This window comes from Selaginella moellendorffii, unplaced genomic scaffold, assembly GCF_000143415.4.
Source record: "Selaginella moellendorffii unplaced genomic scaffold, v1.0 SELMOscaffold_42, whole genome shotgun sequence".
NCBI lineage: Eukaryota > Viridiplantae > Streptophyta > Lycopodiopsida > Selaginellales > Selaginellaceae > Selaginella > Selaginella moellendorffii.
The window spans coordinates 1,300,249-1,317,739 of record NW_003314303.1 but is presented as its reverse complement, the minus strand read 5'-3'; the positions used below and the strand labels follow the sequence as shown (position 1 = coordinate 1,317,739).

At 46.5% G+C, this 17,491-nt stretch overlaps 4 protein-coding genes across 5 annotated transcripts; 3 read left to right on the top strand and 1 right to left on the bottom strand.

Moving 5' to 3' along the window:
* The first annotated feature begins 965 nt into the window (after positions 1-965).
* LOC9636183 lies at positions 966-8,278 on the top strand. Its single transcript, XM_024684708.1, has 12 exons — positions 966-1,703; positions 1,770-1,931; positions 1,988-2,121; positions 2,199-2,333; positions 2,398-2,473; positions 2,528-2,915; positions 2,980-4,066; positions 4,504-4,680; positions 4,866-4,983; positions 5,040-6,578; positions 6,663-6,732; positions 6,797-8,278. The coding sequence occupies exons 1-10, from the start codon at positions 1,301-1,303 to the stop codon at positions 6,560-6,562; spliced, it is 4,203 nt and encodes a 1,400-aa protein (XP_024540476.1). The 5' UTR covers positions 966-1,300; the 3' UTR covers positions 6,563-6,578; positions 6,663-6,732; positions 6,797-8,278.
* On the bottom strand, positions 6,790-7,926 carry LOC9636182 (probable membrane-associated kinase regulator 3). Its single transcript, XM_002979678.2, has one exon. The coding sequence runs from the start codon at positions 7,924-7,926 to the stop codon at positions 6,790-6,792; it is 1,137 nt and encodes a 378-aa protein (XP_002979724.1).
* Positions 8,279-8,490: 212 nt separating the features above from the next.
* On the top strand, positions 8,491-12,085 carry LOC112349718 (protein TPX2-like). Of its 2 annotated transcripts, none has more exons than XM_024684644.1 (24): positions 8,491-8,584; positions 8,673-8,970; positions 9,032-9,063; positions 9,136-9,164; positions 9,212-9,279; positions 9,329-9,515; positions 9,577-9,688; positions 9,745-9,849; positions 9,899-9,976; positions 10,024-10,094; positions 10,157-10,235; positions 10,280-10,342; positions 10,389-10,460; positions 10,515-10,585; positions 10,635-10,713; positions 10,761-10,826; positions 10,876-10,935; positions 10,986-11,057; positions 11,102-11,221; positions 11,271-11,437; positions 11,518-11,626; positions 11,676-11,735; positions 11,785-11,879; positions 11,929-12,085. In XM_024684644.1, exons 2-24 carry the CDS (start codon positions 8,805-8,807, stop codon positions 12,026-12,028), a joined length of 2,061 nt encoding a protein of 686 aa, XP_024540412.1. In that variant the 5' UTR covers positions 8,491-8,584; positions 8,673-8,804; the 3' UTR covers positions 12,029-12,085. The 2 variants fall into 2 exon arrangements, with proteins under 2 accessions (XP_024540412.1, XP_024540411.1); XM_024684643.1 differs by having other exon boundaries at positions 9,739-9,849.
* A 56-nt stretch (positions 12,086-12,141) lies between these two features.
* On the top strand, positions 12,142-13,572 carry LOC9636181 (putative 12-oxophytodienoate reductase 11). The gene is made up of 3 exons (XM_002979820.2): positions 12,142-12,370; positions 12,428-12,558; positions 12,622-13,572. Exons 1-3 carry the CDS (start codon positions 12,165-12,167, stop codon positions 13,491-13,493), a joined length of 1,209 nt encoding a protein of 402 aa, XP_002979866.1. The 5' UTR covers positions 12,142-12,164; the 3' UTR covers positions 13,494-13,572.
* Positions 13,573-17,491: the final 3,919 nt, after the last annotated feature.

Below are 17,491 nucleotides of genomic sequence, written 5' to 3'. Positions count from 1 at the left end.
AATGCTTTGCAGAAGTTGACGAAGCATTATAGTAAGTGGGTGTTTAAGGAACTCAGCTGTGAGTCCTGTTGCTTTTCGTTGCCGCAGTGGTAGGAATGTCACTGAGGATAGTCACCGGTTTCTTCTTTCGAAAAATGTGGTGAGCATGGGCTGGATCTCAGCAGAGGTCGGCATAGATATATAGATTATAGACACACTTCATTTCCAAACAAAAGTTAACACTCTATATGTAGACAATTTTTAATTCTCTATATTGTTAGAGAATTCACTTAATTCGTTGTGTTAAAACTTAGCAAGTTTGATGACTTACTTTGGATGAAAATGTTTTTTATAAAGAATTCAACTGTACTTCATAGCAATACGTTGTTATAAAATACTAGGCTTATCCTTATCTTAAAAGGATAAATTGATGGTACGTGGCTCTCAAAGCAAGAGACCACGATAAAAAGGACAATCGGTCAAGAAATATATTCTAAGATAGATTGAGTGATCAACAGTATGGTATCTGGAATGATCGACCTTTAGCCCACCTGTCCAAAGGTTTCGACTACTGGCAGCAGAATCGATCAAGTCCTTCTAAAGCGCGTTAAAGAGAAAAAAGCGAAGCGCTTTTACTTTATCTTTTGCTTTATTGTAGGGTCTGAGCGAATATTCCCGCAATTTAACCCTCGCCACGTGGAGGGAAGCCGACCACCAGAATTCGTCGTAGTAAAAATGCCACGTGTCCACAAAATATCTCGTGTGCTGGTTGGCCACCCATTTGATCCTCTCACCACTCGCGTCCCTCCATTAGATCCGCATGATTCGCCGCCAACGTGGACAGGATCAGCGAGTCCCGGGACGCCGCGTGGCATGCCAGCTCGACTTGGCCGGGGAAAAATCTTCCGAGATTTCCGCCCTGCTGGCTGAGCCACGTCCGCGTGGCGTGCGCCAGCTAGGATTGTGGAAGGGTCGAGTATAATCTTTCTTTCTTTTGTTCGCGTCTATCCTTCCTTGCCGCTGTGGATTCGCTTCGCAAGCTTCGCCAGTGCTGCGACGCAGGAATTCTTGGGCGTTGGAGCGCGGATCGCTGGGAATTGTGGGTAAGGGCGCAAATCTTCCGGGTGGGTCAGTCATGGAGGATCAAGCTGGAGCTCACGGGGTTTCCTAAATGTCCCGCGAGGTGAAGCCCCGAGCTCCTGGAGTGCCGCCGTCCCGGCTAAGCGTAGGACAGGGGACAGATGGTTGATCCAGCCACAAGATCAAGAGAGTGGTGTCTAGGATCTTAGCTCTCGAGGATAGAAATCGCGGGTCTCCTTTGATGAATAAGGTGGAAGGCGTGCTTGTCAACGGTACTACTACTACTACTACCCCCACCATAGCTAGTAGTGTGTCGTGTGCTCTTAGGGGAGAGGCCAGCGGCGAGAATGGCAAAGGAGCACAGGGTAGCAACGAGAATGGAGCTCCTCCCACGAACAATAGCTCCGACGACAACGATAGCGGGAACGATCTAAAGAATGCGGAGCCAAATTCGAAGATCCATGCCGGGAACCAAAAGGAGGAGCAAGAGCTCCAGCCAGAGGGGGAGGAGAAGCATCGCCATCGCCAGCAGCAGCAAGCTGAGAATGCTTTCCAGCATCACCACCTTAAAGTTCTTCTCGTGGAGGACGACGACTCCACCCGGCACGTCGTGGCGGCGCTCCTCCGCAACTGTGGCTACGAAGGTTACTGTCTTGGTTTCTCGGATCACGATTCTAATTGTCGGCTCTGTGCTTGTGCTTGAATCTCAGTCACGCCTGCCGCTAGTGGCTTGCAAGCCTGGGAGATCCTCGAGACGAGATCCAGCAGCGTCGACTTGGTGCTCACGGACTTGATGATGCCGCGGCTGTCCGGGATCGAGCTCCTCGGCAAGATCATGAGCCGTGACTCGCCCAAGAGGATACCAGTTGTTAGTAAGTGTTTGCTACGCTTGCGAGTGCCATGGTCTAACGCTTCTCGGATTTTGCAGTGATGTCTTGCCTGGACTCGATGGACGTTGTGCTCAAGTGCTTGTCCAAAGGCGCGGTCGACTTCCTCGTGAAGCCGGTTCGCAAGAACGAGCTCAAGAACCTGTGGCAGCACTTTTGGAGGATGTGCTTGAGCGTAAGCTGTTGACATATGCCTTGGAGTTCGTGTTTACTGATGAAAAATCCCGTTTTTCTTGGTTGCGTGCTCGAAAGTCGAGTGGCAGTGGCAGTGGAAGTGAAACTGGAAAGGCTGCCGGGGGGAACAACAACAGTCAGAGCTACGGTGGAAGTGAGCATGGAAGTGGCTTGAACGTCGGAGGTGGGAGTGACAATGGTAGCGGCACCCAGGTAGAGCTTTTTGAGCGTCTCGCTTTCGTTCTTTCGTGTCTACGCCTCGCTTTCTCTCCTGCAGAGCTCGTGGACGAAGAAGCCAGTGGAAGTTCAAAGCCATGCCACCGAGGAGCTGGTTCTCCAGCGTGACAAACGTGGTATTCTTTCTCGAGTCCAATCTTTCCGTGAGATAACTGGTGGTTGGCTTGCAGAGGAGATCGACATCGATCGTGATTGCGGAGAGGTGGCTATGGCGGAAAAAAGCAGGACTGCTTCTCAGCTGCTCGGCGGTCATCTTCTCGGAGCAAAGTCCACCATTTCGAGTTCCATCACCATTTTCGAGAGGGCTCCATCGCTCGCGGCGGGAGGGAAGAGTGGAGGAGGAGGGGAGCCTTCGTGCAAGGATTTACTGGCGAGCATACAGAAGCAAGCGGCGTTTGAGCAGCCGGGTGAGAAACTAGACTCCAAGGATAACTCGGTGCCTTCCAACGATTCAGCGCTCGAGTTGTCGCTGAAAAGGACGCGCGTTAAGGGGCCGGACGACGGCGATGGCGAGCAAAAGCGGCTCTTGCATCATTCCGGTGGATCTGCCTTTTCAAGGTCGGGTTTTTATCTTTTTCTTTCACTTTTACGATAAAGATCACTGACACTTTGCGTGTCTCAGGTATAGCAACAATCCTTTGCTCCAGCACAACTCGACTTTGAGCTCTTCCATCGCCGCCAACCTCTGGTTTGGAAACGAGAAATCCACACCAGCGGCAGCAGCAGACCAGAATCACCACCATGCAAACGCCGCGGCCGCCGCCGCTGAAGTCCTCAAGCCTCCAAAAGCCGAGGCAGCGGCGGTGGCGGCCGCTGCCGCCGCTGCCGCAGCCGCCGCCTCCCAGTTCAAGCTCGCAGCCTCGGACTTCGTGGCATTTAACGACATCGCGGCAGCTTACGCTCAGTCTCTCCATCACTTTTTCTACCACGGCTCTTCTCCACCGGCGTGGCCGCCTCCGATGCTAGCAGCTCCTCACCAGCAGCAGCAGCAGCAACAACAACAACAGCAGCTCCAGCATCATATCCAACTCCAGCAGCAGCAGCAGCAGCACCATCAAGAACAGCAGCAAGATCAAAGCCAAAAACAGCAGCAGCAGCAGCAACAACAACAACAACAACACCACCATCACCACCACCACCACCACCATCACCACCAGCATGCACAGCAGCCGCAGGAGGAGGACGAGCTAACCGTGAACAACAACACCAACACCAGCAACAACAACACTACCAACAATGCTAACTTGATGAGAGTTGGAAGCACTCAGCAGTGTGGATCGTCCAACGTGAGCGTCAAAGCTCCCAAGGCCGGTGTTGGCGGTGGGGCTACTAACAACAGTGGTGGCAACGAGGAGGCGAGCAATGGTGGCAGTAGCAATGGCTGCGGCGTGAATGGCACCAATGGTAGCGTGAATGGTAGCGTCTCGGGTAGCAACAATCTTAGTGCCAACAACAATAACATCCACAAAGGCCAGGGGAGCTGCAGTCTAGCGGCTGGTAATGGTGACAGTGGTGGTACCAACAATGGGAGCAGTAGGGGTGGAAACGCTACCGCTGCTACTGGCGTGACCAATGGTAGCAACACTAGTAACACCATCAATGAAGCTGGTGGAGCAACACAAGTTCCAGACAGTGCTCGGCTCACGCGGCGAGAGGTTGCTCTCTACAAGTTCCGGCAGAAGAGGAAAGAGCGGTGTTTCGAGAAGAAGGTATGTTCTTCCTTCGCCTTGTTTGTGTTCTTCTCATTTCGTTTGTGTTCTTCGTGCTTCCCTCGTTTTGTTTGTGTTTTTCGCGTTCTCTTCGTTTTGTTTGTGTTCCTTGTGTTTCTCTTCGTTTTGGTTGTGTTCTTCGTGTTTTTCTCTCTTATTCGATTTTTCTTTTCCTTGCTTTTATTTCCTTGTGAAAGCATTAGAGTTTCCTGCTTGGCGAGAATGCGAGCGGAGAGAAGTCTCAAAACTGTTTTTTTTTTTCTTGTGCTCTGAAAACTCGGTTTTTTGCTTTGTGAACTTTATCATTTTCGTGATCTTCTCCATGCTTGACGAGAGTGCGAGGAGAGAAAGCTTTTGTTTTCCTTTGATGGATCGATTTCCAAGTGCTTGAAGATGTGAGAATTGTCACAGCTAATTCTAATGGCTTGTTCTTCCAGGTCCGATACCAAAGTAGAAAGAGGCTGGCCGAGCAGCGTCCGCGAGTGAGAGGCCAGTTCGTGAAACAAGCTGCTGCTGCTAACGCGGAAACTCAAATGTGTGACGACGATGGAGAGCTGGACGGAATTAACCACGCAGCCGAAGATCACACTGCTATAGATCAAGACCAAGATCAATGACAATAACGAAGCCCCGGAAGATCATTTAACTAGCAAGCACCAAGACGAGGAGGAGCTCTCTCGCAAAGAGCTCCTTGGGCGAGACTGGAAGAATTCCGGTGGAAGGTCCGAAGGCTTGGCTATGGTGGACGATTGCGAGCTAACTGTATGTATACTTAGTTTTAATTGGAGTGAGAAATTAGGGTTTTCTATGTGCTATGTTCCTCCCACGCTGTCTAGCGGCGCGCGGAGATCCATCGCGCGTTCCGGCGCTCGGGAGGAGGGATCTCGTCTCGGCGGCGCAGGAGGAGCATCATGAAGGTAAGCGCCGGTGGGATTGGATCGGTTTTCCAAAGAAATTTCTCTGGTTTTGGTAGAAGAGGTCGATGGCGAGCCCGTCAAGGAGCGGTGCGTGGAGCAGCGAAATGCCGGCGATGGCGAGCCGCGATGCGCCGTGTGTGAGCGATTTGGGGAGTACATTTGCGACGAGACCGGGGACGATGTGTGTAGCCTGGAATGCAAGAAGGTGGTGGTCAGGTACAAAGAACTCACTTCGAATTCTCATAAGGCTAGGAACGAGCAGTGGGAGATCGACCAGGAATCCATCACAGGCGGTCTTTCGATCCAGGATGCTCTAGCTCTGAGAGAAAGCATCGGTGTCTCGGTCCGCGGAGAAGGAGGAGCTCCGCCACGTCCTCCCATCCTTGACTTTGGACAGTGTGGCTTCGCTCCCAGGCTCATGGAGAACTTGTCAAGCGCTGGCTACGAGGCTCCCACTCCAATCCAGATGCAAGTTCTCCCAGCAGCTCTCGCAGGCCGCGACTTGCTCGTCTCGTCCCACACCGGATCCGGGAAAACGCTGAGCTTTCTACTGCCGATCATCGCCAGGTGCTGTAAGATCCGGAGAGGAGGTCCGGACGAGGACGACGAGACGTCTCGTCCTCCGCTCGCCATGGTCTTGACGCCGACAAGGGAGCTAAGCTCGCAGGTGGAGGACCACGCTAAGATTCTCGCCAAGGGCCTGCCTTTCAAAACCGCGCTGGTGGTCGGGGGAGATGTGATGCCGCAGCAAGTGTATAGGATCAGGAAGGGAGTGGAGCTCATTGTGGGGACTCCAGGCAGGCTTTTGGACGTGCTTTCCAGGCACGAGGACGTCAACTTGGCCAAAGTTTCCGTGCTCGTGCTCGACGAAGTGGACTGCATGTTGGAACGGGGCTTCCGTGAGCAAGTCATGCAGATCGTCCGGGCTCTCCCGACCCCGCAGATGATGCTTTTCTCGGCTACTGTTCCTCCCGAGATCGAGAAGTTTGCGACGTCGATCGCGAAGAGTTTGATGGTCATCTCCGCGGGTCCGCCGGGTGCTCCCACTGGTGCCGTGCAGCAGACGGTTGTCTGGGTGGAAACGAAGAACAAGAAGAAGAAGTTGTTTGACATTCTTCAGAGTTCTTCGCGCTTCCAGCCGCCAGGTGTGGTGTTTGTGAACTCTAGACTTGGAGCGGAGCTTTTGGGCGACGCCATCTCCAAGGTGACGAAGTTGCGGTGCGCTTCGCTGCACGGGCACAAGGCAATGAAGGAGAGGCGTGAGGTGCTGAAAAGCTTCCTGGTTGGGAGCTTGGACGTGATCGTTGCTACAGGAGTTTTGGGGCGGGGGTTGGATCTTCTCAGAGCCACGCAGGTGATCATCTTCGACATGCCAAACACTGTCCAGGAGTACACTCATCAGCTCGGGAGAGCGTCGAGATTGGATGAGCCGGGTACTGCGATTGCTTTCATCAACAACGAAAGCAAAGCCCTTTTTCAACAGCTTGCTCAACTCTCCCGGAGTGCTGGAGTTGCTTTACCGAAACCAGTGACTTCTTACGTCCGGGACACGAACCCAAGAAAGAGAAAAGCAAGATGAATCAGAATATTCACTGGTAAGGCTTTCTTCTTTTTTTTTTCCTTGTGCGTGCATCGTGCTCGCTTTTCTATTACAAACTGTCAGGCATTTTTCTTTACAGGGGCATTCGTTCGTGCGGCATCTAGCTACTGCAACAAAACAGCCTTTTTTTTCTTTGTTCCTCCGATCCAGTAAGTGATCCATTAAGTATTCTTTTCCAAACCAAACGTGTTCATCGTTTTTCCACTTTAATAGTCGAGATCCTGGACGCGTCGGAGGGACGGCACCGTGAGGCAGCTGAGACATCCTAGAAGACCCTGGCTGTAAGGTAGCAACGTCTTCCTTCTCAATTCTTGTGGCTTGTGATTCTTGCTGTAATTCTGGAGCAGCTCCCGCGAGGACACAGGAGTGACTTGCCTGGACGCGCCGCTCGATGAAACGGACGAGCTCCTCGAGTTGGAGAACCTCTGAGACGACGAGGAGTTGCTGGAGCTTCTACTGTCAGTTCCAGAGGACTTGAGACTGCCACTTCTACTGTCGGTTCCAGATGAAGACTTGCTGCCACTCCGGCTGTCGGAAGGCTTGAGGATGGCGAACTTGGTGCTCACGCTGAGGTGGAGCAACTCTCGCAAGCTTCTCCGTGGAGACGATGGTGGAGGATGACGAGACCGGCTCCTAAAACTATTCTCGTCAGGGAAGCCAACCTTCGCAAGCTTGGACGGCGACCTGGATCGATGCGGAGATTGCAAAGGCGAGGATAGCCGGGGTGGTGACTTGAGCAGCGGTTTTGGAGATGGAAGCTGGTGGCTGGACAGCGCTGCTCCGGGGCTAAAGACATCACTCGTCCGTGGACTAAAATCCTGGAGCTGAAGAGAGATGGACTTGTGGTGCTGTAAGCGGCTGGGAAGCGTGAGTGGAAGGATCTGTCCTTGGAAGAAGAGCTCATCGGCGTGGGAGACTACCGAGTCGGCGTCAGATATCCTGGCGGAGCTAAACTCAAACTCGTCGATCAATCCTCCATTCACCTGGTGGTCGAATTCTCCTCGCTGGGGGCTCACCGGAGCACTGAAGTGGAATCCCATTCCCATGGCTGCCAGATGATCCACCGAGTTCTTCATCGTCGTCCTGGAAGAAGAAGTTGGCGATGATGACTTTGGAGTTCCTGGACGCTCCTCCCAGGAGAAAGGCACCGCCGCCTCCGCTCCGCCTAGATCATGCCTGAGAGGAGGAGGACTCGGTGGCGCGCTGTAGTAGTAGCGGGGACTGGAGGGGGCGCTCACGAATGGGGTGGAGCAAGCGCTGCTAGCTTGATCCTCCGGGAAGAAGCTACTCGAGAACGATGATCTCCGCCTGGGCGATCTCAGTTTCTCGATCGAGAGCTCCATGCGCTCCTGCTATAGCGGAGAAGTTCCAGAAGAAGAGAGAGAGAGTGAGAGCCTTCTATCTCTGGGGAAGAAGAGAAGAGAGATTATAAAGCAAGGAGATTGACCCGTGGACTACGGCGGCGCCGCTGGGTCCGGTCGGGCGCTATAGTGGGGCCTGGCTGCGCCGCTACTAGCTTCCTTTAGAGCGCGCGGCGCCCGAAACGACCGCGCGGTCTGGTGGGAGGTTGGTGTACCGTGCGGGGAACGGTGCGTTGTACCGCGTTAGGTGGATATGCCGCCACACACACAGCACTCTTTGTTTGACGAGTTGACGAACGAGCAAGGCATGGTAGCACGTAGCGAATTGGCTTAATCGGACAAACCGCGCAGCTTCCTTCATTAATGGAGACTAGCTTCTTCGCGGCTTCACTTTCTTGCACGTGTCTCCCCGGATTTGGTCGAGTCGACGCTCGTGGGCGGTAAGAAAATAAGAAAATGAATTTGAATTTAAAATCTAGAATATTCTTAGTATAGTAGAATATGCCTTTCACATGGGAATATTTTTCTCTTGAGTAGAGAATCTAACGCTGGCGCTGCCAGGTGATGCTGTGAATATCGCAGGAGTTTCGGGTGGTGAACCCCTAATTCTCGGCGTTGTGGGGCGATGGCGGTGATCCTGGTGAGTGTTCTTGAAATCTCCCTCCCGATCTCTCTTCTCGTCTCTCAATCTTTGCGCGCGCCTCGTTGAATCGGGGTTTTGATCGCAGCGGTGAGCAAGAATCCTCTCGATCGCCGACATATTGTGGAGCAATTCCAAGAAATCCAAGAATGTGACCAAAGAATGGCGCGATCGGTGTGACCCTAGGATTAGAGTGCATTGGAGCTTTGGATTCTTTGGCATGGCGGCAATGGCGATGGTGTTACCGATGCCTCCCTTGAGCTGCCACGACATTTGCTACGAGTTTTGTGCCCCGCAATTTTTCGATTTCTGCGTGGATGAGACTGAAGAACAGGTCCGAGCCGTGGAGAGGTGGTTTGAAATCGCTGCTGGTTACGAGCCATCACGTAAGTTCCTCCATCTTTTTTTCTTGTGTTATTAATATAGTGTGGTATTTCCTTCTAACAGCTTGTCCATTCTCCGACTCCAAACAAGACCAGGTCTGTGATGGCTGATAAAAAGACAATGTTTCCGACGATTTTTCCTAACACGTGATGTTAATTTCGATCCAGATCACACATCCGGATAGAGACGAGCAACTGTAAAGCTATCAGCAATTTGACTTGTTGTTTCTCACGACTTTTACAGGAAGTTGAAGCTTTTGATCCGATTAGACAGCCAGACAACGGACACTACAGCCACGACGACTTCTCTGGGTGAGTAGGATTTATCATGTTCAACTTGGACGTTTTTGTTCTGTTGCAGCTGCTGGTTCAGATTTGCCAGAGGTGATAGATCTCTCAACGCCCGAGAAAAATGAAGTCATAGTAAGCGCGGATACTGGCAGCAATGAAGTGCCGGAAGATTCTGCCAGGATGCAACCAGGTTTGACTGCAGATTTTCCTGCCAAGAGATTATGGGAACCAGCCGTTGTGAAAAAACAAATGAAAAGGTACGTAATCTTCTATGAAACTGGAAATATTTAAATCGACGCTTGATTTCTATGCTTGCAGGCATACTCACGATACTACAAAAAAGAAGAAAGCCATTGCCAAGCAACAAACAGCCCCAACACCTCAAGGAAATTCCTGTAAAAGACGAAAACTAGATGGAGGACAAAAGCAGGTGAAAGTTCTATGCATTTTAGTTGTTTCAAAACTAAGCCAACATTGTAGGCGCAGGCGCATAAGTATACGCCTGCTCCAACCGTTCCTCAAACATTTCAGCTTTCAACGGACAAGAGAGCACAAATGCATAGAAAAGGAGGACATGACAGTGTTTCAAAGGTGATTTTTTAATATTGGTATGTCTAAAGTTTGACGCGATCTCCTTCAGATGGGCGATTTCGTATCAGTGGCTGAACAAGTTCAACGGTTTCACCTTAGAACACCTGCACCCTTTCAGAAGCAAAATGTGAGACCATATTTTACATTTTAATTTCTAACGTCCTATTAAATCAGAAACCAAAATTGACATTGTCAAGGCCAAAGGATCCAGAACTCGAAACTTCTTCTCGATCACGACCTCCGAGGCTAGTTGTTTTGCCCGTTCTTTGACATCGCTTGATAAGACCAATTCGTATCGTCTTACCAGGGTAAAGAGCGCTACCGAGCTCGAGGAAGAAATTCTTTCTAAAATGCCAAAGTTCAAAGCACGCCCCGCAAATAAGAAAGTAAGACTTCTCATGATGAAAATTCTCGCATTTAATGTTCACAGATCCTTCAAGCCCCGACTTTGCCTGCTTTCCCGAGAAGTACTCCTGAGTTACCACGATTTCAGGTATACGAAAATATAAGACTTCGCTATGTCGACAAATGTTCTACAGGAATTCAATCTGAAAACGAACGAGCGTGCTATGCAGCATACTTCTCTAAAGTGTGTGGAGCAGCCTTTGAACGTAAGTTTGTTGTTGTTATTTGTCCGATTTGAAAACAATTTGTTGTCTCCTCAGCTCTCAACAAAGAAGAAGCAAAGACGCAAGTCTGCTCCTGCGGGTCATATATCCATACCAGATCGGCCAAGGTATCTTACTTTCTCTTAAGAGTCTCACATTTTACTAGTCTTCTTTCAGGGCCAAAAGCAGCGACGAACTGGTACAAGATGAGCGAGCTAAAGTTCCAAAGTTCAAGGCACTGCCACTCAACAAAAAGGTCGTCATTTCCTGGTCTTGTTTCACATTCACATCGACTTGTTGCAGGTTTTTGAGAGCCGAGGAGATTTGGGGATTTATCGACATCAGAAACGTCATGTGACAGTTCCATTGGTAAGTCAACTTGTTACTTTCAACCAAGCTTCTGTTTGCAACTTTCTAGGAGTTTAATTTTGCCACAAAGGAAAGATGTCATCGAGAAGTTCTTAAAGGTTTCAGGAGGGTAAGTTCTCGCTTAAAAGAGTATAACTATATTATTCTACCTTGTGACAGCTTTCTCTTGACTCGCATCCTCGTCCAATCCGAGGAAAAACAATCGCAAAACCTTTCCATCTTCTGACAGAGGTTTGGTTGCATAATTCTTCACTAGTGTTAGCTTTGATCTGCAGGAACGAGGCTCGGCTAAGATGGGGAAGTTTATGGAAGAACTTTCGAAAGAGATGACGTCCGAAACGTTGTCAAGAATCCCGAAAGCGAATTTGCTGCCGTTCACAACGGATTTTCCAAACGTACGTTCATTCTCAATCAAGCCTGACAGATTCATTCTTTGTGCCATAGGTACCTGCAAAACCAGCTCAGAAGCCATGCACAAGACCAGAACCGTTTCGGCTTGAGAGTTTAACGAGGCATGAACAGGAAGTGCAACGCTTAGCTGAAGATCGCGCTAGAGCGGATAAGCAAAGGGCAGAGTTGTCTAGATTTCGAGCCCAACCAAGAAGCTGCAGGTACCTCTGCTACGCTCTACTACTTTCGCCTACTACAGTCAGTTTCATGTTTCCATTCTTAACCTTCTTCCTGCCAACAGTGGTGCAGTATTTGTCCCTGGAAGATCCAGAAAGCCTCTGACTGAAATAAAGGAGTTCAATCTCAAAGCTGACAATCGGGCTATCCAACGTGCAGCATTTGAAAAGAAGGTCGGCTTTCCTACATGCTTTATTAATGCTCAGCAAGTTACACGTTCAGATTGTCGAGAAACAAAGCATGTATAAACAACTAAAGGAAGAGCTGGAATTAGCGAGAAAGGTAAGCCAGATTCTCGCGATGAGATGCTAGTACTGATTTATGATGGCAGGAGGAAGAAGAGAGATTCGTGAGAGCACTGAGGTGTGAAATGATTACTCAAGCGCGTCCGGTGCCACTGTTTGACAGGCCGTACGTCACACAAAGGTAAAGACGTCGCTTTTTCTGTTTCTTCTTCTCACTCAAGCTGGCACAGATCTACCAAGTCTTTGGCTCTTCCAATCTCACCGCATTTTAATCTTCCTCGCAAGCATCGGCATCACCGTGGCACGTATCGCAAGTATCGGATGCGCTAAGCACGCGCTGAGGAAGTCATGGAGGGAAGAATACAATAAGCTTGTTTGGATGCGTTCTTCACTTTTGCAGAGAGCCAGAATCGTTCAATCTTGAGAGCCAGAATCGTCCAATCTTGAGAGCCAGAAGCGGGAGGCAATGGAAAGCTCATCAAATCCTCTGATGGAACCATTCCAGCTGGGTCCGTTCGCTCTGTCGCACAGAGTCGTCTTGGCGCCAGTCACTCGCTGCCGAGCAACGGACCACATCCCTCAGCCTGCCAACGTCCTCTACTACTCCCAGAGAGCATCGCCTGGGGGGCTCTTGATCTCGGAGGCAGCAGCTGTATCGCAGCAAGGAATCGGGTGAGCATATTCTTTTTCGATCTTTTCTTCTAATGATCTCCACTGCTTTGCTTTCAGGTGGCCACATTCTCCAGGGATCTGGTCGGACGAACAGGTTCAAGCCTGGAAGCCCGTCGTGAAAGCTGTGCATGACAAAGGTGCCATCTTCTTTTGCCAGCTCTGGCACGTTGGAAGAGCATCACATACTTGTAAGTTCCTCTTTTCTTTCTAGATGGGAGGAAAGTAGCACAGAACTTATCTTCTCTATACAGGTTTCCAGCCCCGAGGCCAGGCCCCTGTCTCATCTACAAACAATCCACTTCTTCCCAGATGGACAGTCCGGCTCCCAGATGGAACACCGGTCCCATGCTCGGCCCCCCGAGCTCTCCAAACGGACGAGATACCGCAGCTCATCACAGACTTCCAGCTCGCAGCACGAAACGCCCTCGCGGCCGGATTCGATGGCGTCGAGATCCACGCCGCGCACGGCTACTTGCTCGACCAGTTCCTCAAAGACGGCATCAACGACCGAGACGACGCCTACGGTGGCTCCATCGCCAACAGATCCAGGCTCGTCCTCGAAATCCTGGAAGCCATCTGCCGAGAAGCCGGCCCGCAGCGCACTGCCGTTCGAATCTCCCCCATCATCGACCACCTCGGTGCCACGGACAGCGACCCGGTAGCGCTCGCCCACCACCTGGTAGCTGGTTTCGTCAAGCTCGGGGTGCTCTACCTCCACGCCACCGAGCCGGCCTTCTCGTCCTCCAAGATGATGACCGAGGGGAAGAGTATCTTCGCCAGCTCCAGGGACTGGAACCGGAGCCTGGGCTTCCTGCGAGAGGCCACGTCCGGATCGTCCATAGCCTTCCTGTGCAGCGGAGGATTCACGAAAGAGCTGGGCAACGCTGCCATCCAGTCGGGGTACGCGGACTTGGTGGCTTACGGCCGCCTCTTCATCTCCAACCCGGATCTCCCAGCGCGATTTGCGAGGCACGGGGACGTCCAGCTCAATCCTTACAACCGCGCCACCTTTTACACGCACCACCCTGTGCTCGGCTACATCGATTATCCCTGCATGGACTCCCGCGAAGAAGAAGAAGAAGAAGAAGAAGAAGATCGAAAGAAACACCCCAGCAAACTTTAGCCAAGAGAGGTGATCCAAAAGAGTGAACGTACACTTTGAAAGTTTCTGGAAGAAGGGTCGGAATGTGTATGTATCTGGATGTGAGCCTGTCATGCTACGCCAGAGAAAGGTGGTGTTCTTGGCCTAGCGTACAAGTCGCTCTGGATCCATCCCAACTACAAGTTTATCACGCGGGAGATGGAGCTGGATCGCTAGCAAAACTTCCATGTTGTGGCAACGCACGGTGGAGCGCATTGGTGGCTCTTCCTGCAGGCAATCTACAAGACGAAGGATGGCTCGTTTCTCCACTGATTGTATGGGCCTTCTGGTCTCTTCAGTGCGTCTCGCCCGACTGGGTTGGCTGCTACAGCTTCTCCAAAGACGCGGGCGTGATCTGCCATCTTGAATCTAGCAGCTGAGCGAATGCAACCGAGCTCTAGCCCGGCTCTAGCGCTGGGTTTCACTGAGGCTGGGACCTGTGGTGGTCTCCCAGCGCTCAACAGGACGTCCTGGAGGATATCTTGGATGCGGTTGCCAAGAACACGGACTGGCTCCACCATCCCATGGGGTCACTTCAGGCCATGGCGTTTCCCAGTGCACTTGTTCTAGGTTTGCCTCGAGCTTTGTGGAGGAATGCGTTTCAGGAAGAAGCAAGAAGCGCTGGAGGAATTTGTGGACAATTGCCAATCGAGTCAATGTAAATCCAGCTTGTTTGTGTGCTAGAGTTGTTAGAATGTGGTTGTGAGCTCTATCTAACAAGATGGACATAGTTTCTACAAAGATCATATAATTTAAGCTTAGATAATGAAGGGATGACAGAAGTTGAGATCACAGCACTTCTTCAGCCATTTTGTTCAAAAATTATGGCCCCTTTGGCAAATCTTAAAATAAAAACATTACCAGAGGTGAAAATGTCCAAGCCTATTCTTGGAAAATAGCCTTTAAGAATCCAACTGTTATAAATATTCCATTATGTAATAATAATATATAAAAAAACTCGAAAACTAAGGAATCTATCTAAAAATAATCACAATCCTTAGAATAATTCTATAGTTCAAAATACAAAATTTAATTCCAAAATTACAAACTATGTAATAAAATTATAATAATTTAATAATAATTATCCTACAATTAAAAATTATTTTAGAAAAAGTGAGGTCATTATAAATTTCAAAGTGTTATGCTTATTTTAAAACAATCCTTCAATTAAAATTGAAATATTCAAAATTTATCAATGAAAAACTTAGTTTTAATTTTAATATATTTTAAAATTTTATTTTTAAACATATATTTTTTTATTCAGATAACAACAGTCGTTTCCTGGGGAAATAATAATACTTTAAATGAAGAAGAAATTCAAATAATTATTAATCAAGAGGCGTTATTGTTACACAAATTAAACGTGTACCTAATAGATATTGTGTTAACATAGATAGGGAAGATTTAACAGGTAATAGTTTATATTATGGTTTATATAGAATAATAAATGGTTATAGAGATGTTATAAGAAATGCACGTTCAAATTCTTGTAGAATTATGAATCCTAACTACCAACTTCAATATTCCTTCTTTTTTTATAAAAATCTCTTAGATTCACTTTTATCAAATAACACTATACTCATTCAAGAGAGCTGTTTAACAACATTAAATGCTGGATTTAAAAATAATATTCTTTTTACTGGACAATTTTTAAGATCTTCAAATGGAAAAAATATATTACTAATTGAATCAAATTGCAAAGTTTCACTTTATTCTAAAAGAAATTTAATATGGAAATCAGACAATATAAAAACTTATTATGGTTTATGCTTTCTTAAAATTCAAAATGATGGTAATCTTGTATTATATACTGAAAATAATATAGTAATTTGGTCTATTAATAAATATTGCTCAAATAGTCCTTTTTGTTATTTTTTTACTTATTTAAAATTACTAAATAATTTTAATTTAGTGTCTTATATAATAAATAATGAAAAAGTTTGGTGGGCTACACACACAACAAATCATCTTGGATGTTTCAAATAAAATTAATAAAAATTCTCATATTTATAATATAATATCTATTATACAACACATCATAAATTTGGCTTAAAATTCCAATATTGAATTGCTTTATATGTAGTGCATAAGCTTTAAGCTTGAGTACATTGATCTTTTTGACACAAAAGACTATTTAATTTTGGCTTTAACTTTACATCATCACTATTGAATATTATAAGATGGGCATAAAATAAAGTGCTCAAACTACTAAGGTTTACGAATATTTGCAACAAATTTAAAATTTTTATGCATTCATATGTTAAGGTGCTAATGTGGTTCTAGAATTATTGAGCCAAATAATCCTTTAAAATGGGTGCATTTTCAAGAATTAACATTGCTTTTATGCACTCTTTGTTATGCAAGTTGTTGGAGATTTAAATCTGGATTGTGCTATTTACTTTAGTATTTTTTATTCCCAATAAGATATGTAAGACATAATTTTATTTCCTCATAAATTTTTTGAAACTGATAAATATAAATTATATGAAGCATAAACATTCATGGTAAGGCTATTGATTATAGAGGTCCCAAAAAACACTTACTAGGAAAGATGAGGAATTTAAGGTAAACATAGGAAAACATATACATATCTAGTTCTAACAAGGAGGTTTTTGGCATTGATATGCATAAGAATGAAGATGAAAGCCATGGATGCTTTTCAATTAATTTATTCCAGGAAAGATGAGTCATTAAAAGTAGATATAAGAAACCTCAAATTAAATAGCATATTTTAGATTTTTGTATGCCATAATTTCCTCTAGAACTACCTCTATCACTTAAATTAGGTTGAGGGAAGTGGACTAACAGGCTTGCCACATATTTCTAATATATATTGGTCATATAAAGTCATTAAACATACACTCAAGTATATATGGACTCTTTTGATGTTGTATTGCTTGATTTATAGTCTTTTTTTTTTTCAACACCAGATTTTTAGAAAAATTCTTCAAGTCCATTTTCACTTAACATTTCTACTCTATTTGTCAATATTATCTCCTTAGCAATTTTCATGTCCTCATTGTTTATAATCTTTTTCAATTTCAATAAGAACTTCACTTGTAAACAATGATTCCTTTACTATCTCTAGATCATCCATTTTGGGCTTATAAACCATATCCACATTATGTTTATCATGTCCATTATGAATGGGGTTTTCTTCAATATTTTTAGTATGCTCAACATTTATAAATCCATCAGGAACTCCACTTATGAACACCTTCTCTTCAAACCAACACATTTGTAGTAGCTCCATTTGTGAATACTTTCTCCTTTACCAGCACATCAACAATAATTCCATTTGTGAGCAGTAGTTCATTTTTGTGAACATATTATCTTCCACTAACACATCAATTGTAAACACAATCTATTTCACAAGACAGCTTCTTTAGCTATCATATTTGTCATTTTCCTTTTGAATATCGTTTTAAGATAGACCATTATCAAATTAACATTTCTAACAAGTTGCTAAGATCCTAAAGGCACTATTCAAAGAATATATTAATTCCATGTTTTATTTGAAAGTAGAATATATTTCGATGTACTAGTTTTTCTTCTACTTGTATCAACGGATTTTATTGATTTCACATTCTCACTATCATTGATGAGTCGTGAAAGTAATATTTAAAGAATATATTATTGCATATTTTATTATAAAGTAGAACACACTTTATATATCTATTTTTCTTCTTTCTACATTATCTAGTTCAATTATTTTATAACATGTGAAATGTTAAGGACTTCCTCATGTTTGTCAATGTCCATTGCCAATTTTATCAATGTCCTGTGGGGTTAAGTCACCAAACAACTCACATGTAAGGCTATCCTTAGCATGTACATCTTCCTCCAAGGAGTCTAACATGTATGCGAGTTTGTGTTTCATTAATATCATGTAATATAATAGGTGTACTGTTTATAACAACTTTGTGTGCATTTGGGGATTCTTTTTCACTAGTTGTCTCTTGTATGATTGAGTGATAACA